The following is a 20,131-nucleotide window of genomic DNA, read 5'->3' as shown; positions in this document are numbered from 1 at the left end:
TCTGTCAGTCCCAAGGTAGGAATCCACCAAGTCGTGCTAGAAAGCTCGTCATCATTTACCCTATTTCAAGATGCAGAGACGATATTAAGCCAGTGATTAATAGAGCTATCATTTGAGATATCAACAAGAGGATTCATTCACACGGTTTTCAGAAAGGCAAGCATCTCCATCAGATACCTTACAAAATGGACACACCATTTGCATGCAAGTGAAAAGCATGATCTATATCCATGTCATTGTAGCTACCCTGCCGATTTTAATATTCGAAGCGAAGAGAGACTGTGTTCGTGGATGTCACCACTATAAATATTTTAGTGATTTTAACGTGATACCGGCTGACAGTCAGAGTCTCCCGCTCTAGAGTTGTTACCTAGGAATAGACAACCTAAACTAGAACGCGAGTCTGCGATTACTATCGCCGTGCCTTCTATTTCTGCAAGATGTTCAATAGCTATTGCATGTCCTATCATCTATGCAATAGTTGCCGCTTGTCGTTCACCTTAAATCCCGCTATATCAATTATGCAAACAATTCAAACGTATGATCAAATAATTACAACGGACCAAATCGAGCTAACGGACAATGTATGGATAATATTACCAACTTTACGAATACCAACGCACTTGAGGGCGACCAATAATATATAATTACTTGGTCCCACCCTAGATTTTAACCAATTATATACTCTAGATCAATTCTATACCTTCGGACTATCGACTCGTCCAGTTCCGAGATATTAGGTGACCGCCTTTTAGAGTCTCTTAGAGACCCTGGATCTTGAGTGATGTCAGCACTAGGTGTTTAGGGGCTCCAGTACTACGTCTTTAGAGGCGCCGGTAGTATATCTCTCTACGGTCCTCTCTAGGTTTTAGACTTTTAGTATCCTGGCTACCCTAGGCTAGGGCCCCAGTTCCGGGGATGGTGGCGAGATTCGAGGGCGGTAAGACAACAAGTCTTCAGAAGGTGCGTGGTAGCCGTGGCCTTATGTAAAACACTAAGATTTCGGTAAGAAATCGCGAAATCAGTCCTATTGTCTGTTAGCGCGATTTAGTCTACCGAATAATACAACGATCTATTTTGGACGTATACAAACAAGTGGTGGGCTGAAGCTTTACGTATGTGTAATCCTAACCTGAGTACCTCTTCCTTACTTTCGAGGCAAAATATTCTATCGTTGTTATTCTCTTACATAGTCCAGTGTAGACTTGCCTTGAAAAGGATAGCCAGAGTTGAATTCTCTCTCACGTGATCTTTGTAATTGTAAGCGAGCCGCGCGCCCCAACAGTAGCACGTCCGCAACTTTCGAAGCCAGCCGCGCAAACACTGCCAAGCAGCAATCATGCCGCCAGCACGGAGACAAAAATCAAAAGACTCAAAAGCGCAGGAAGAAAGGATTCAATCAGCAATTACAGATCTACAAGATGGCAAACTCTCTTCCGCACGGCAGGCAGCTCTCAAATACGACGTGCCCTCAACAACTTTACTCAACAGGATGAAGGGGGTTAAAAGCCGGTCTCAAACATGGGCAAATTGTCATAGATTGAGCTTGGAAGATGAGGAGTCGCTATCCAGGTGGATAATATCAGTAACTGAACAACATGAAACTGCCCCCTCGCGGTCGCAGATCGAAGAAAAGGCCAATGCCATTCTCGCCAGCCGCAGCACCACACCAAATGTGACCGTTGGTGAAAAATGGGTATACAACTACCTTCAAAGACACGAAGAATTGAGACCAATTTATCCCCGACGAATATATTCTCGCCGGATCTATACCGCAGTTGTCGGGAGTGCTAGTGCAGAAACTGGATCACCCTCGATCAATCCCAATCGCGAAACAGGCCAGCCTGCTAATCAACGCATCACCCTTCCGCCACCTATCAGCGCCCGACTGATCTGGATGTTGAAACATCTGACAGCTTCAATCGATTGGAAAAGCTGCTTTCTACGTTTAAAGAACTAGCAATGAAAGAGACTGACGCCGGACGCGCTTCTATGCAGACGACGATAAATAGTCTCATTAAGGGGTGCGAAATGATGTTGGAAAGTGGTTATACTCTTGTCAAAGAGACTCAGGATCTACGCGCTGCTCTCGCAGAGATGAGGTAAGGGAGGACGCTCCTAATGTTTGACACCTATGATACTGTGTCACTGGATTCATAATCCACATTGTGTAGTTCCCCTTATCTTATCTTATTTTCTTTTCTTTCCCTGTACGGAGTATATATGAGCAAATTGTGTTGAGAACAAGGCATCTCATCTGCTCATTCATACTTATGCAAACTGTCTTTGCTGGGCCCAAAGATAGGAATGCCGTTGGAGATACGCGTAGCTAATGCTAAGCTTGGCCACCCTAAACTGCATGGTATGGCTATGACTGGTCACGAGAATAGTAAAGTCAAATGTGAACCCGGGCTTCTCATTCTTGATATCATACCCTGGACGCTTGCATGGAAATATGGAAGGAACGAGAAGACTTGACGCAGGCCTTCATTCCATACTATCATCAGATAAACGGTGTGGAACTTGCTAGGCAGCGAATCAGAGCCAGAGTAAGAAACAATGTCCATGAGCAAAACACGAGAAAAGCAAGGATTTCATGGTGTTCAGGTGGATTCAAGCCGCCATGCTTTGATGACCTAAAAGGTAGTCCAAAGTGATGTGTCGAAAAACAACCCGAGGACAGGTAGGTGCTAATGCATTGACAGGGGTCATGCCTACCCAATGTATCGGCGTGCAATGCTCTCCAGGTGTAGATCGGGCTTTCCTGGAAAGAACAACCCTCATATAGGTTAGTATCGAGGGTAGGCAATTCTACGAGACATCGCGGGCGGAGGACGGTGCCGCAGAGGTCAGCAGTACAGATATACACAAAGCCATTTCCCGATGGGGGTATCATAACCTATTGCGAAACTCCGTTATTCCCTTCTCAATTGGCCAAAACTCTCGATAGCCTAACTTCCTACTGTAGATAGTAAATTGTCATGTGTAGATTGTAAATCACCAATTGTCTAGACCTGTAGTTAGAAAATCAGACCTGTTGTGATGGTGACAATTGAACCGTATGTTACATTAAGCGAGCATATTATTATTGACAAAACAGCATATCCCTTATATTGAAAGAAATGCGTTGACTAACTAGATATGCGTGTATGTAGTGCTCTGCTCTATCAGGGTACCTTTTCAGTACGAACAACCGCAATACTTTATACTAGTAGTTGCGCCTTACTTTCCAAGTAAGCCAATCAGATGGTATTTTGAGCGATCCAGCTATCTACATTTAACGGGTCGTTATTGACATCAGGACGACCATTCGATGACGGCTCGCAGTAATTGTAGTATCCTATAATGCCCACCAGCTCTCCAGATTCATTAACAACGGGACCCCCTTGGTCCTTGGAACAAGAGCCCTGTTCTTTCTCTGGCGCCGCGTCACAATCCATGCTGAAAGTCAGAGGATATAGGTCTGACCATGACTTTTTGCAATCATCAAAGGAGATGAAACTGGTCTGGAGCTGTTGCAGTGCGCGAGCATTTTCATTCGACAACTTGTCTGTCTTTCCCCAGCCGTAGAGGGTTACAGGGGCCCCTGTAAGTGTATCCTGCGTGGCGATCGCCACAGGCTCGATATCGGTCACCGAGGACGTGAGATGGAGGACGGCAAAATCGACATTCCGGGTGTTGGTGTTATAGTTGGGATGTTTGATGACTTTGATAACCTGGTTCGATTTGCCCCCAGCAGCGTGCTCGAGACTACCCACTCGTATCTTTAGCGAAGTTGCCGAAGACCCATAGACACAGCCAGCTGTAGTAAGAACAGTCTTTGGGCTAATTAAGGAGCCAGTACATAGATAGCTGTCACCGAAGAGGTTACTCGAGATGACGGCGACTGTAAATGGGGCACTACTTGGAGAGGCCTCGCTCCCTCCTATGATTGCATATCACAGGTGCAATGATAAGAGTGAAAAACAGTGATTTACCGAGAGCTCTCATGGGCTGCATGGTGGGAATTTCGTGGTTGAAAGCTGTTAGACGAGTGGGTGCTGGGTGAAGTCGAGTATGAGATTTGGGATGGACGGCAATTTTCAAAGCCTAATCGCAAGGGGAGTAACAATAGAGGAGCTTGATAAAAGGCAGCTGATCTACCTAGTGATTTGCCAAAATAGCGAGATCAAAATAAATGTGGATGACCATCATCACTTAAGTTAGATGGCTGCCGATCAGGATTATATATTAGATCCTGGGCCGAATACCGGGGGCATTGATACCTTTGCGGTATTAAAGTATGTTTACATGCTGGAAGAGCCTATTTGCATACCCTCGTATACAAAAAGGGAGACCTGCTAAGCTGGGTTGAATACACTATCGAAGGATCGGCCAGGGTTATTGATCTGATTCTTCACAACAACCAAACCTTACTACGATGGTCGCTACGGAACATCTCGGTGTCGCACTGGAGGTCAGTTTCTCAGTTGATCGGAGGACTGGTGCAGCTGCGCCACCATAGACCTCTACCTACAATACAATAGAATCTCAAGCCGAGTATAAAATATTGCTACATAATAGTTAATCCTTGATACGCTAGCCCCTATTCTGAATGTTATTTTGGCCTATTAAACCTCGATTCTTGAATTAGTCTTTATTTAGAACTTCTTCTCCAGTATCTTTCGACCTTCAAGGACTGTGAAAAGAACATAAACAATTATAGCCAAAGGTTCAGATAAAGATATGAGAAACTTGACGCGTTGCCCTGGCGTGGGTAAGAAGAGCATACGTACCAAGTTCTATGGAGTTAGTGCGTTGGATCTAGATCCGCTGTATACCCCTCTTGCCTCTGGGGGCCATCGCGCGTTTCATCCAAAGCGGGCAACGGTGATAGGGCTGCATAAGTATCCTGCTGATGTTAATGTTCGACAACGCTGAGCTTGAATACGTACTATACAGCCCCTTGGCATCTAAAACAACCGTGAAGCGATTAGCCGAAAGCAAGAAAAGTTAAATACGTGGTAACAAGGGCAGAGCTGCGGAAAATCAAACAAAGCCCTCAATGTACAGATGTCTCGCTTCGCATTCGCTTGCAAATTGAGGACACCCCATCACGTTTAGCACTCGAGCGTAGTGTCTAGACCATTGATAACTATCACGAACCTCTACGTCACAGGACTCGACTATGCTCTCTCAGCTATCCTGTCACCCTAAGGGCCTTGGGTTGGCCGACAATTAAGAGAAGAAGAGCGGCGACGGCCTTCATGATTGTCTTCTATAGCCAGATAACGTTCAATGAGACAGTATATTTCTGTCTGACAAAATAAGCGTGAAACAAACGTTGTATAAATATACGAGCATCATTGGACTTTTACACCATGCCAATCCATGATACCATACTCCAATGCACTTAAAAAATTGCTTGGTGGTGAGGAATTGGCTCTGAAACACATATACAACTGTTGATATAATTCCACAGCATCCCATCGCCGGAGATCAGCCGCTTCGGGTTCGGGTCGGGTCGAGCGCGGGAGAAGCCTAAAATGTGTAGCACAGTGCGAATATTCTGTTGTTTCCCCCTCTATATCGCCAATCTAAAGAAGGTGTATATCGAGCTAATACCTTTGACTGCAGAACTATTTCGTACAGAAAACATGTGGTCATCCGTCAGCTATGCCAGTACCCCCATTATGACAAGCCAATGCCCCCACACTCGTTGATATGCCTGCAGACAACAAGCAAATAGGAATATACCTTATAACTTCAGCTGGGATGGTAGCTTGGCATCCACCAGTCATGACAGACTATCCTAGCACGAGAGATCAATGTTTGATTCGTGTTGACTAACGATTGGCTTTGCAAACCTATCCATTTCGAATTTCAGTCAGAGTAGTAATGAGGGGTTAGAGGCGGTGTGTCAGGATCAGCGCTTTGAATCGAGATATATCTTTTGAGCCCGACTTGATACGGTCGATCTTGAGATGAGGCATTTCCGTAATTGGCCGAGGAGTTGCGTCTGATCACAGCCATGACCTGGCCGAGCTGAACAGTGGAGCGAACGCTTGGAGATCGGATCTATGAGTAGTCACAATCTGGTGCCGCTAATGCAGATCAGCATCGCCCCATGCGTTACTAATATAGCGCAAGATATTTGTACCCCACCTCGCTGGGCAGCTCAGAATGCCTTTTCGAATTCTACCTCTGATATAAATCGGCAGACTTTCGCGCTTTTCAGCTCTCATCTCTCAACCCACTTTCCTTACCTTCAGTCGCAAGAACTATCTCTAGTATCATCATGGGTGACATCGAACCAGGTACATATGCGTTGGTGCACCAGGCCACACAACAAGCTCTTGATCTGAGTAGGAGCGCCGGTCAGCTTATCGGCTAGTATGTCCTACCTCTTCTCCTGAACTTGTACACTACTTACCTACATCTTAAAGCGGAAGGAACGGCAGCGAACAACAGACTTGGAAGATCGAAGAATCAGGCGAAGTGCCTGGCACGTACACTATTAGATTCGCCGGTGAAGTCGGCCAAGAAACTCAGTATATCGGTTCTCGAAGTTTGTCAATCTATCATTATACCCTGGCACTTATCCTAGCTAACATTTGATATAGTCCCTTTGCCCTTCCCGGTACATGAGCCTGATGCATTTCCGAATACACTCTGGAAGGCTATACCTGTCGGGCCGCACACATATATGTGCGTATAACTATCTTGTGCCTCTAGACAGGAAGCTGATATATCTTTGCTGTGCAGATTCGAGAATGATTCAGACGAACGGGTACTCTCTCTAAATAGTTCAGAGAATGAGGAACCTATCACACTTGATGTTGATCCAGAAAGGCAACAGGGATGGATCCTCTACCCGGCAGAGAACTAGGCCTTACTACCATACGCTGTTATATACTTTAGTGGCGTATCTATGGCTTCCTTATGGTGTCCTTTGGCGCTTTTAGGTACTTCATACAGACCTGTTGTTAGGGTAGTTATCTATTCAAATATGGTACAAAACCTTTGTTTGGACGGTATTGGCCATCACGTACCTTTTGCTGCGCCTGTTGATTTCTCCATTGCATAGAAAAGCCCGCACGCGAAGGCACCGAGCCCAGGGTGTCGGCTACACTTAGAGCGTTGGGTGTCTCAGAGACCATCGGTCCAGAGATTCATAGAGCCATTACTAGAAGTCCTATGTCATGCCACCACACCCAATTGAACGTTTGCCCCGCTTGAGAGAGCATATGTTCAAGTCTTCCGACACAAGTGGACGATGTCTAGCCTCGTAAAACTTTCCACGATAATATAACCGGTTGTCTGCAGGGGTATCCTCCACTCTGCGAATTCATGAATAGCACATGCAACCAGCCGAGGGAACAATTTTAGTGGTGTGCCTTCCATGCCAGAAACTAGTCCGAGAACGTCGTGGCGCCATATTTCATCATTCTGTTCGTGAGGTCTAGCTCAAGGTCCGTTATTGGTAATTTTAAACTTCTCAGATATCAGTCATTTAGGAATTTTTAACTCTGTGGTGACGGCGAACCATGGGTCTGCTGGTACGGGACAAGCGGGCCAGCTGGCTAGACTAGGGCCGCAAGCTCGGCAAGCCGCACAATTGGTGTGGAAGCGTTCATGCGTGACATTTTTGACATTTCCTGGACAAAGGATTCCGGAGATTACTGCAGGAATTTATGAGGCCTGGATCGTTTGGATGCCATTGGTACACAGTAGAACTCTTGTGGAGCCCCGGAAAGTCGATGCGTCACACATCGATCTTATAATGGTGACCTGCCTTAAGGGGTAGATCTTCAGCTTGTATGGAGTAATTTGAAATATACTGGGACTGAGAAGTTCTCGCATGGAATACCTCTGAGATACAAGTCATGTTAACCATGTTGGTTTGGTAGAGATAGAACTGCCGAAACCGCAAACAATCTGTCACTTGGAACAACGTATCATCAGCCATGAATAAGTGGCTGAGACTTCCGCAGCTCGTGATACCACCTGCTTGTTCTAGCGATTTAGTAGAGGCCTCCTACATAACAGTCTAACGGGCCCTTGAACTAAGGTTCCGACTAAAAATGGTTGCATCTATATGGGGTTGTTGGACGCCAAGTGGCAAAACTAGGGTTTGATGATGACATCTATGAGTCCGCAATTTCCGCAAGCAGGCAAAGGTAACAAGGCACAACTGTCAATTCCCCACAACTGTGCGTTGATCATCCGATGGAAGTCCCTCGGCCGAAGGAATCTGAGATCCATGTCCCAAGTTTCAGACGATCCTTTCGGCGCTCGCCGTATCCAGTAGTGAGTGAGCTTGCTAGTTTGACTTCCGCCACCTGGATATGATACCTTCGGACCTACTCGGCCATGAGACTAAACTAACCTCATGCTTACCACCCCGCAAGAGGTTCTTTTTATGATCTGGGGTTCCCCATCTCGATATACCGTATGATGTCTGTAAACTATTCAGGTCTAGATGAATAGATAGCAGGTAATGATTATGGAAAGCAAAAGTGCCTCACACAATCATTTGAGGCGATTCCTTCATTCCACCAAATAGTCGGATAACTCTTGTCGTTTTACCTCTTTTTCCTACTGGATTCTAGCAGATCAATCCTGTTGGTCCTCCTCTCATAACACACAACTTTCACGACCTCAGATATTCTACCTGCACAGACTTGCTGTGCCGACTGTGATTGGGTAAGGAATGTGCAGACGCATCCGATATGCCCACGAACAACGTCGACCAGACCATCCAGCACTGGAATACAGCTCTACAGATCATATGTATCAGCGCCACTACCATTTGCGTTGCCCTCCGCGTTTACACCCGGATGGCCGTGCTCAACGGCCTAGCTAAAGAAGATGGTACGTTTCATCACACAATGTGATGCACAGATGACTAACAGAGACAGCGGCCTGCTTGGGTGCCTGGGTAGGTTCTGCACTGGCATTGTCCTAACCCCGTGCTAAACATTCGATTGCAGTCCCTTGGCGTCGCCTATTCAGCCATCGCACTAGCTAGTACGTATGATGTCACGCCACGAGTTGCATCGCTAACCCCCAACAGTGGGCTACTATGGAGGGGGCCTTCCCATCAACCATGTGTCAGACCACGATCAACGCATTTTCCGCAAGGTATGTCGGATTGCAAATAGGAGATGACAGAAAGACATCCGCTGATGGCACCAGACCGTCTACGGAACTATGATTGTCTACGGACCCGCGGCCTACCTGACCAAATTATGCCTCCTGTGGATCATGACGCGGGTCTTTCGCCCCTTCCGAACGGCCGTGATCCTGATCTATATCTTTCTCGGTATAATGCTGGCCTACTATGTCCCGGCATTGATTGTCAAGATCTGTATCTGCAATCCCATCTCGAAGTTCTGGGCCCCGGCCACCCCGGGCAGCTGTCTGGACCAGTCTAAGATCACGCTGGCAGATGCAGTAATCAGCGTCGCCAGCGATCTGATTGTTCTGATCATCCCTCTGGCATTGGTGTGGAAGGTACATCTACCGACGCGAAAGAAGTTGCGCGTCATAGCTCTCCTCGGTGCGGGCGGTCTCGCCTGCGCGTCCAGCATCGCCCGGCTGGTGTTGATCGCCACGACTGGAAAGTCCCAGGACATTACAACGACGTTCATGCGCATCAACATGCTCGGGTATGTGTGCCGTGTCAATGTTCGATCGAGCTTGCTAACACTCGTCGGTAGGAATGCGGAGATCTCTCTGGGGATCATCTGTGCCTGTCTTCCGGCCCTCTCAGCTCTCGTCGCCCACTTGCCCCACCAGCATACTCGTGCCCATCCCTCGTACGAATACTTCCAGGAGAGCTCAAACCATTCCCGGCGCCGGGCCTTTTGGCGAAAGACCTCAGATCAAGACGCGGTGTTCCAGCACGCCGAGACTAGTCCACAGATGCGGGCCATCATCTACGGGCACGACGATCATTTCGGCAGCAGGGGGGATGTCATTGAAATTCTTCGAACTGTGGAAATATCGACTGCGGTGACTACTGTGTGATGTCCACGGGTACGCTGAAGGAATAATATTTAATTGAGCCTCTGTAAGAAGCCGCAGAGGACGAGTTGTGCAGGCTCAGAAGTGCCGGGTGCATGAAAGCAAGATCATATTCACATGCCCGCCCGGAATACGAGTGCCTAGACACTACTTACACGGGTACCATGGACGCAAAGTTACCGGCAGTACAGTGGGTCGCGGGACTCTAAGGGTCAGTCACTATCAACGCCGACCCCCGTCCAGACTGCGGACGGAGTCCACATTTGAGCATCCCTGGACCCTGGTATCGATGATGGATAGAACACCGCATCAAATATTACCTACCGCTCATATACACGTGAAAGCGGTATAGGCCCGTTGTTTGAGGAGCTGAATAGGAAGCTGCCTCATATAAGACCAAGGTCATCGTTGAAAGCTGTCAATGCTCTTCGCGTACATGGCTTCGACGAGGGCCAGGAGCCCTTCACGACCATCGAGGAGGTCGTGGGCTGTTAAACAACGCCACCAGGTGGAGACAACCCAGGAGACCGTACGCCCTGGATTGTGGAGCGAGTATAATAAACCAGGTACTCCTCGAAGCGACGGCAAGAAATCTACATCGAAAATCGATGTAGTTAATTTTGAATAACTCTATACCACTCGGATTTAATAGATACTTGCTACACTGTCATATAATAAACTAATTCTAGTAGACGTTTAAACTGTACGAACAGCATGCAGGGCTTTAGACCTGGAGAGCTGTACGCAGACCAGCACCCTATGAGAATTTCACTCGCTACGATTTCCTATTTTCCTGATCGCTTGGTCATAACACTCCCCAAGCGAGATCCACCATTGTCTGTGCGATTCAAATTTCAGCAGCTGAAGTCTCTCCATAGATCGTCGACTCAGGCCGTCCCTGTGGACCCCTTTCTCGGCCAAGTGCGAGCGGGTCCGTCGATCTCTTGGCTATTGACCTGATCGATCTAGTCGGGACCGTATACTGTGTAGTATCCCCTATGGACATTGGCTACAGGGTATAGATCTGTAGCTCCAGCTGTGCCCGAATCCACAGAACTCCAGAGAAGAAAACCTAGCTCCCAACCTCGCTTCCTCAGCGGAGTATAAATATAACCCATATTCCACCACCTCCATTCTCAACATCTCACAACCCTTCATCCAATCCCTGATTCGATCCATCCATCCAACAATCAAAATGGTCAACTTCAAGGTACTACCCCTACACACCCACCCATGAATAACCAAAGCAAAGGTACACACATACTAACCAAACCCCCGAATCCAGCTCCCCACCCTCCTCCTCATCGCCAGCTCGGCTCTCAGCCATGCGAAAATCAGCTGGTATTCAGTGATTGCCTACACCGACGCGATCTGTGAAGCCGAAACCTTCACCAGCGCCACTGGCAGTTTCGATGTGTGTGTCGACATGGGCAAGTCAAAGCTGCGGTCCATTGCGTTCGAGCCCGAGGCAAGCGCCATCAAGTGTCCTACCGACTCTTCCGTCGTCCTCAGTGTGTATTCCAAGCAGGAGTGTACAGGCGATGTCATCAGTTATTACAATCTGGAAGGCTGCCTCCCTCTGAGTAAAAACCAGACCGTAGTCGAAGTGGGATCATGGCACGCGCGGTGTGTTCCGAGCAAGACAGCTTGAGGCTGGTGTTCTAGGGATGATTAGACGTGCTTAGTTAGATCTTTGCAAGGCTGGATGGGTATCAATCGTGTAATAGGGGATGCAATGTATATACGCTCACTAGGGAACAATAATGTCACCTTGTTTCTGAAGCCCTAATGCCAAGACACGCTAGTCCCACGCAGTTCATGTCAGCGAATATCCACGGAACTATTTTCCTTGTCTTTTGGATACATTATACATACAATGTTCATCGGCTACACAGTTGAAAAGATCAAGGGCATTGTTCTCCACAGGCCCCATACCCACTCCTAGTAAGGAAAGATCGGAAACGATCTGCTTCAGCTGTGCTGATCGGAGAATACATGATCGGCATGTATCTGGGGCGAGTGGGGCTGACTATTGCGTCCCGTTCGTCTTGGGGAGCAGACTATTGAACTATCAGTTGGCGCAGATCGTGTTTGCAGCTGCGCCAGTCCACGTAGAATTAATTCAGTTGCATGTTTTCTCCTTTCTGTTACGTTCAAGACAAGGCATAAATAGATATAATTGTGCCAGAAAACCCTTCCTACAAGAAAACTCTGCACACAAGATATCTGGTTAGGAACAAACCATCAAAATCAAACCACCACACATTATTCACCATGGTCCATTTCAAGGTAAGGCGTCTATCTGTGTATACACAGGTTCCCAACGAAACCACCATCCCAGTCTAACCTTCAATTCATGGATTCCCTCTAGGCTCCCATCCTCCTCCTCGCCGCCAGCGCAGCCTACACCCGAGCAGCATGGGAACCGGATCTCCATATTTTCGAAGATACCCAGTGTACAAAACCTCGCTCTAGTTCTCAGGCCACCCATTTAAACAAGTGCATCACTGTGACGCGTTATGACACCAACTCCGTCAAGCTTGATCCGGGAGTGCCGAAATGCCCCGATAACTCTGCGCCGGTCGCCACACTCTATGCCTCCCCCTGGTGTACAGGGGATTCTCAGAGCTTCCCCTCGAATATCACGGGATGCCAGACGACCAATATCACTGATTTCATCTATGAGTCGTGGGCGTTGGAGTGCCCCATTGTGCCCGAAAAGAAGCCCATCTACCTGGAAACCTTCTGGGACAGCAGCTGCGACCTCCCCGGATCAAACACCACCGCCACTGGGGTGGACCAGTGCATGTCGATTGAGTCCGAGCACACACGCGCGTATCGTCTGATGGGGCTGGACGAAAATGAGAACCTCTGCAAGAACCAGACCGCCAAATTGATGCTGTATACCGAGGGTAATTGCACGGGCAAACCGCTGCCTCCGAATAAGTACCAGGGTGGTTGTAATGAAATCGATGACACGAACGTTACGGGATGGAAGATCCACTGTGCTTAATATTTATGATGTTTGGTGTTGGTATTAACATTAATCAGCTTCGTTGTTTATATTTGCATCCCATAATGTCCCTGGCCATGAAATCAATAATATTCACATACCCAGACTTCTTGTCGCCTCTAGCAAACGGCTAGTGAGCAAAATCCTCCTGATTGTCGGGGAAAACCGACAATTCGGTATCTGCCCAAACCCAGTGCATCTGTCGATCTCGCCCGCTCTTCCTTGACTATGGAACTTTGTATTTTCCCAGAAGAACACATGTTAGAGAATTAGCCACCAGAACCACATGGCAAGGTCTTCTGCAGGACTAGTAAGGGCCAGTCCAGCAGAACGGAAGCCACTACTAGAGGCAGAGGGTCGGGGGCAGTTGGCTTTCTCAGTAGATGGGAGGCACCAATCCACACTCAGAGATCAGAGACTCAGTTCCCCTTGTGATTTGACGTGCCTAGTGGTCCACCGCCTAGAGCTCAAATAGCTCTTAGAAGTCAGTCATATTGGCTCTGTGATCCATGACGAGTTAAAATTCATTCCCGATAAGGACCCCAAAGCTAGTTCACCGTCAGGGCGTATATGGAATAAAGTACGATAGTGAAATAGTGAATTTCGGATGTCGACTAGCGAACGACGTAGAACACCCCGTCCATGCTCGGTCTTCATGTGCAGATCGAAAGTAGATACAGGTGCGGTAGACACAATGCAGGGAACCAACCTAATCCTCACCCCGACGCCATTTGAATTGATTTTCCTCATGCAGAGCAGTCGAGAATGGATGAGCTGGATACGCGGACCGGAAGACGGTCTGCACACATCTCTCAGCCTCTGGACCCGGGGGCGGGACGCCTGGACTCGAACGCCACGATGCAGGGCCGTCCGCCTCTTGAAACCGCCCGAAAATGCGGTGTGAGCCCTGCAGCCACGGTGGCATCAGTCTGACTTCCTGAGGACCTTCCTCTTCCGATGTCATTTGATCTAGCCTACGTGCTACCGTGCCTTGAAACCTGCCTGTTTCCCTTTATCCGCTTCATCTGACCAATCATCCCTTCCCCTACTATGGCATTCAATCTGTGATTTACGGAATGGACTACGCGGTATTACCGTTGTCAGGCATAGGGATAGGGATCGGGCCGCCTGGAGAATCCTCCAGTCTCGCGGTCAAGACCTCGACCCCGGTTTCAGTAACCAACAAGGTGTGTTCTACAAATGTTAGCGTTGCGCTTATAAGTAATATTGCACAGCTGTACTCACCGAATTGAGCCGTCCGTTTGCCATCCACCGTCACGTTTGTCCAGTCATCGGGCCAATAAATTTCGCGAGGTTTCCCGAGTGTCAAAATCGGCTCGATGGTGAAAGCCATGCCGGGTTTGCACACTCCAGGCACCTTACTGTTTGCATAATGAGGGATCCACGGCGGTGGGTGGAATTCGGTGTTTATACCGTGACCACCCCAGGTTGTGTGAATGCTACAGTTTCGGGACTTGGCATGCTTCTCGATAACCTTGCCAAAGTCTCGGAGGAGAGTGCCGGGCTTGACGAGCTCGATTGCCATATCTAAGCACTCTCGTGTTGTTTCAACCACCCGGACTGAGTCAGGGTCGGCCTTGGCCCGATCGCCCACGTAATACGTTTCGTTCACATCCGCGTGATAGCCCCCGTGATACAACGAAATGTCGAGATTCAGGATATCGCCGTCAAGAAGAATCCGCTGATCCGGAATACCGTGACAAACCACCTCGTTTGGAGACGTACATAGCGATTTAGGAAAATGGTTGTAGTTTAAGGGCGAAGGATAGGCCTGTCTTTATTAGTGAGAGGTACATAGAATTACATATCATGAGGATGCGACTAAGACCTACATTCCGTTCCACGCAAGCCTTGTGACAGACTTCGTCCAGGTAATCGGTGGTAATGCCCGGCCGGATTGCTGCGGCGGTGATATCCAGTACCTCCCGCGCTAAGCGGCACACCTTGCGCATGGCCTCCTGTCCCTTGGCGTCAAGAATTTCAATCTTCGATCGGTGCAAGCGCCGCTCCCCCTTCGGAATGCCGGTCTCAGACCAGTCAGGGCGTCTGATCGACTTAGGAAGGGTGCGCATTGGAGACAGTGGATAGACCGGTCGGACCGACCCGGTAAAGGAGTAGGTCGGGAACGGATTATAAAGTCCAGTACCTGGATAAGGTTCAGCGCCAACCTTCGGAGGGATGATTGTGCGGATTTTACCATTCTGTGTCTGGCCTTGGGCCGTTTTGTGGACGGTCTTGTGTTGGGCCTACCCCACGAGCTCAGTCAATGACGACATTCAGCGTCCCTCAGATGCGAAACACACCCAGTTCTTCTTGAAACAATCTTGGGAGCAGAAATAGCTGTCTTTCATGCCCAATTTCAGACAGGTCGGACACTGCAAGGCTGGCGCTTCATTTTCACAGTCGACTCCAAGACACTTTCTCTTAGACGGCAGTTCGGACGCGATGTCACCCATAGTGTCGGTTCAGAACGTTGGACTGTCGCAGAGCCAACCTCACGTCACCGAAGAAACTCGTAAATAGCAAAAGCGGCAGTTGTTCTTTGTGTGGGTTGCGAGACGCCGAATGTAACGGGGAGTGCACGTGATGGGGGGATCCTCCGATCCAGCCGGGATTTTAACTCGTTCAGCTCAGGGCCACTAGTAGCAGAAGCGGAGTAAAGACAATGCATTGATAGGTTGATCCTCGGATCTGTCCCGAAGATCCACTCAGTCCAGGAGGCTTGGCGTAGGTCCGGCCCGAAATCCTCTTCTGTACAATGTGTACGTACGTACTATGTAGTACATAATACAACATATCTATCTTGGCAGGGCCCCAGGCAAGAGCCACTCTATGTAGTTCCCTACCGTATTGTTTTTCTGCGGAAACTTTGAGACTTTCCTTTTTCCAGAACAGGACTAGCTCAGGACCGCTTTTTCCTTAGTAAATAATCCTAGAGCGTGGAGCAAGACAGTAATACGTATGCTGAGCACTCCCTGAATATTAAGCCAATACACCGGAATAATTTAGGATTAATTTTTAAATAATCTATATCACTTAGCTTAGCTATCTACTAAACCCACTATACTTAAATAATAAAATAACTGAATATTATAACACCAAGCCTACCCCTTCAATTAATTGAGAATATAAAATATCACGATATTTTTAAATTTATAACTAAAATTTAGACTGGCATTTGGCCAGGTTAGGTTAGGTTAATGAGGTCAGTTATTTTAAGAAGCCTAACTATATCCACTTTCACAATGTCAAATCCAGACCGGTATACTGTTGGTTGGATATGTGCATTGCAGAGAGAATATGTGGCTGCTGGAGCCTTTCTTGAAAAAGAGCATTGCCGACCAGAGGCGCTTTCGGCAAATGATAATAATCATTATACCCTAAGAGAGATTGGGAGGCACCAAGCTGTTATCGCTGTTCTTCTCAAATAAAAGGAAGGGAAAAATTGAAGAGCCGACCTTGAGAAAGGTGTAGAAATCCGCGCAGACAAGTAATATTTCATCTTAACTGGTCTTTGGTGATTTCAGGTTGAGAAGAAAGAGAAAAGAATCTAGCTTCTTGATCAAGGGTAGGTAAAAGATCAAGTACGGTGGGATTCAATACAAGGTTAGATATCAGCCCAACAAGTTTTTGACACCAGCTTATCTTTTGTGAGAGGGCATCATAAAAAGAATTTCATTTTGTTTCACCACCGAGATAAAAGCTAGCTACAATTTTGCATTCTGCTGAAACCAAACACAACTTATTCATAGCATGGCATGTTGTAATGTAATTATTATTCTGCTCCTCGGGATCCTACTTATGGTTGTACTCAGGAGGCGTGACAATATTGAACGATTTGTCTTGAGTGGTCAGCAAATCTCTTAATACAGACCAAACCGCAGTGTCGCCTTTTGTATTAAGATTGTCGAGAGTCTTGCGCTCGCCAGTGATTAGCTCAATAAACTCCGCCTGGGTGGCATAGATGGTGAGAGAAGCCGGGATAGACGAGGAAGTTCCGGGTCCAGAGTATGGGATGGCATGGCCGGTCAGGACAGCATTGCTCAGCCTCATATGCCAGCCCTCCGGAGATTTGTTTACTTTGCCGCCTTCGGGGTATGTGATCATCAAGTTAATAGAAAAGGGCATGGAAGACCACGCCTTTGGCCCGTCCAAGCGAATGGCCATAAGATCCACCAGCTGGTCCAAGCTGAAGGCGAACAACGACTCGGGCGCCATGTTGTTGACAGCACCTCGAACTTCCCCAGTAAGCTCCTTGGCGCCGGTCAGATAGATATTGCGCCAGGTTCCATTTTCTGCTCCTTGACCTAGAGATTGATAAACCTCGGCCAATGCCTGTTTCGCATTTGAATTGTTCGGGTCATTAAAGACCGCGTGGTTGAGAAGGGTGGCCGCAAACCGCAGATCGCGTTTCGCCACGTACTCTAGAGCCTTCTCGATGACTTTTTCAGTGCTTCCGATGCATTCGACATACCGAGCTGCTTCCTCCTTGGGCGGGTGTTTCCACAGATTAGCCGGGTTGCCGTCAAACCAACCCATGTACTTGTCATAGATGGCTTTGACGTTGTGGCTGACAGACCCGTAGTAGCCCTTTAGGTCCCATACATCCCGCAGAGAGGGAGGTAACTTCACCACCTCAGCGATCTCGACGGGGGTCAAGCCATTGTTCAGGTGCCGCAGCGTCTCGTTGTGAAGGTATGCGTAGCAATCACGTTGTCTGCTCAAGTACTCGATGATTGTGTTCTTCCGATTTCCCTCCTCGTCCACGGTTTCCCATGTGGGCCAATGATGGCTGGAGAATACGACATCGGCCAAGGTACCAAACAGAGCAATCGACTCATCCAGATATCGTGACCAGAGGCGAGCATCACGGACTGGAGCACCGCGCAGGGTTTGCAGATTGTGTAGGGTGTGCGTCGCATTCTCCGCCATGCACATGGCGTTGAGGGTTGGAAAAAAGAAGTTCATCTCTGAGGGTGCTTCCGTGCCGGGAGTCAATTGACAGGTAATGTCCATGCCGGCGATGGGCGGGTCTAGTAGGCCATTCTGGAAGACATAGTGGGTCGGCGCTACTAAAGAGCTGGTTCCCTGCGACAAGGCCAATCCAAGCCCGGCCCCAATTTGACCTGTGGGTGAAATTTGCAGCGATTCGCCGTACATATATACGGACCGGCGAGCCATTGCGTTACCCGCATAGACATTCTCGCTCACGGCGTGCTCAAGAAAGCCGCTGGGGGCGTAGATACGGAAGTCAGTGTCGACCTTGTACGGCAGGATAGCCTCCGCTCCGCCAAAATGATCCGCGTGCGAATGGGTGTAGATCATGGCACGTACTTTCACTGGTACGCCATCCTTGACTTTTTCGAGGTAAAGTTGGAAAGCTGCCTGTGCAGTTTCCACTGAGGTCAAGGGATCAATGACAATCACCTCATTCGTGCCTCCTATCTCAACGATTGTCATGTTCGAGAGGTCCAGCGCGCGAACTTGATAGATGACGCCTCCGCGACCACCGATTACCTGGAAAATGCCACCAATATAGCAGAGCCTTGACTGTCTCCACAAAGATTGATGGACAACGCCCTCCGGCGGCTGCTCTTCATACAGAAATGCATAGGCACTGTGATCCCAGATAGGATTAGGGTTACTCTTGTCCCGAGAGTAAATTATCCCACCGTTCTCAGGTAGTGCGATGTGGCCGCGTTGAGCATTAATCCAGTCATGCTCGTTCTCCGGAGAGGTGATAGAGCTCATGATGATCGGTTTTTAGGATACGAGCCAATATTCGTATTGTGGTGTGTAGCAGAGGATTTCAGAAGTCTGATTATCTGGCAGGTGAGAGACGAGGAATTGCCGAGATACTTATGTTCCTCGCGATCCTGGTATTCTTCTACTACCTACGCAAGGCGATTGCAATCTCAGCTGAAAGGTGGGGGGAGAACCTATGTCACTTCTCTCTTGTCTCTGTGGCAAGATATGCAATGCTACCTTTCTGCAGTAGCTTGCATACCCCGTGAACCTGTATCCTATTGTAAACAAGGCAATGAGGGGAACCCTGTAATTAATAATACCTCAATTTAATCAACCAAATTGGCCCACTGCTGAGGGCAGCTGAGCTCAATCCCTACATTTCGGAGACCCCAGTGCTACATTAATCTCAATTCTCGCTTAGCTTTCATACTTCTCTTCGAAAAGGGTGATAGAGATCTTTATTGTTGGTCCTGTAAGGTAGTTTTGTTCTTTTGTTCCGCACTCATATCCTGAGTAACTGAGTCTAGTGCAATTTCCTGACCTAGTTTCAAACATGTAGCAATGCTTAGATACGAGGCAGCTGGCAGGATCGTAGGTAGGTGCAGGCTGCTAATGTATGGCCACGTCTCTCAGTCGTAGGCCTAACAATATCATAGGTAGGCTGCGGCATATCGTACGACTTGGATGTGGTCCCCACATCCAAGTCCGCCAATCGCCGATGTTGGATATCGGGGCGAGATCCAAGTCCAACCGCAGATATCCATTGGATGTCCAACAGTATATTGTTACACCCGGGGCTTCGTCCAAGCACTCTGCGACCAGTTAGCTATCTTGGTTAGATACGACTTACCTCGATGACTAGAATCCACTAGTGATCGGCGACGATATGATGACCGAGGGTCCGAAGATAACAATAATGTAGACAGTGCGATGTTATTAATCCAAGGTTGAAGGGCCAGGTCTATCGAATTTGGGAGGACAGATATAGAATTTTCGTCTACAACAGAAGTATGGCTAATATAGAATACCCTTACTAATACAAACTTGACCTATAAGAAAAGCTACCGTCTTATAATTAGTCTTCTTCAGGGCCCATGAATGGGCCTAAACTCCAGGCCCAAGGCCCAACCCACATGGGTCCTGGACCCTGACTACCGGGCCTAAGCCCAATCCCTAGGCCCACGATAGGCCTCTAATGGATCTCTTCTAAAGTTTATTTTTATATAAAATTATAGTCTTGGTATTTATAAAGCTGCTAAATAAGTAAAATAAAATACTATTTTTTATTTCTATTTTAATATATATAGAAAGTAATACTTATTCTTTTCTATATAATTATAT

The 20,131-nt window shown here is 47.9% G+C and overlaps 4 protein-coding genes across 4 annotated transcripts; 2 read left to right on the top strand and 2 right to left on the bottom strand.

Annotated features, from left to right (window-relative positions):
* Window positions 1–1,339: 1,339 nt before the first annotated feature.
* ANOM_005906 (uncharacterized protein) lies at window positions 1,340–1,960 on the top strand (the record flags this gene model as incomplete). Its single annotated transcript, XM_015551163.1, has 1 exon — window positions 1,340–1,960. One exon carries the CDS (start codon window positions 1,340–1,342, stop codon window positions 1,958–1,960), a length of 621 nt encoding a protein of 206 aa, XP_015408305.1.
* A 6,751-nt stretch (window positions 1,961–8,711) lies between these two features.
* Window positions 8,712–10,011, top strand: ANOM_005905 (uncharacterized protein; the record flags this gene model as incomplete). The annotated part of the gene is made up of 6 exons (XM_015551162.1): window positions 8,712–8,853; window positions 8,901–8,920; window positions 8,973–9,009; window positions 9,056–9,123; window positions 9,178–9,650; window positions 9,702–10,011. The coding sequence occupies 6 exons, from the start codon at window positions 8,712–8,714 to the stop codon at window positions 10,009–10,011; spliced, it is 1,050 nt and encodes a 349-aa protein (XP_015408302.1).
* Window positions 10,012–14,102: 4,091 nt separating this feature from the next.
* On the bottom strand, window positions 14,103–15,498 carry ANOM_005904 (putative methionine aminopeptidase, type I; the record flags this gene model as incomplete). The annotated part of the gene is made up of 4 exons (XM_015551161.1): window positions 14,103–14,215; window positions 14,267–14,813; window positions 14,875–15,288; window positions 15,346–15,498. The coding sequence occupies 4 exons, from the start codon at window positions 15,496–15,498 to the stop codon at window positions 14,103–14,105; spliced, it is 1,227 nt and encodes a 408-aa protein (XP_015408303.1).
* A 1,339-nt stretch (window positions 15,499–16,837) lies between these two features.
* On the bottom strand, window positions 16,838–18,793 carry ANOM_005903 (alkyl/aryl-sulfatase; the record flags this gene model as incomplete). The annotated part of the gene is made up of 1 exon (XM_015551160.1): window positions 16,838–18,793. One exon carries the CDS (start codon window positions 18,791–18,793, stop codon window positions 16,838–16,840), a length of 1,956 nt encoding a protein of 651 aa, XP_015408306.1.
* Window positions 18,794–20,131: the final 1,338 nt, after the last annotated feature.

This window comes from Aspergillus nomiae (genome assembly GCF_001204775.2).
Source record: "Aspergillus nomiae NRRL 13137 chromosome Unknown contig00083, whole genome shotgun sequence".
Classification (NCBI taxonomy): Eukaryota; Fungi; Ascomycota; class Eurotiomycetes; order Eurotiales; family Aspergillaceae; genus Aspergillus; species Aspergillus nomiae.
Note: the sequence above shows the minus strand (reverse complement) of the source record. Positions and strands in the feature narration are given on the sequence as shown.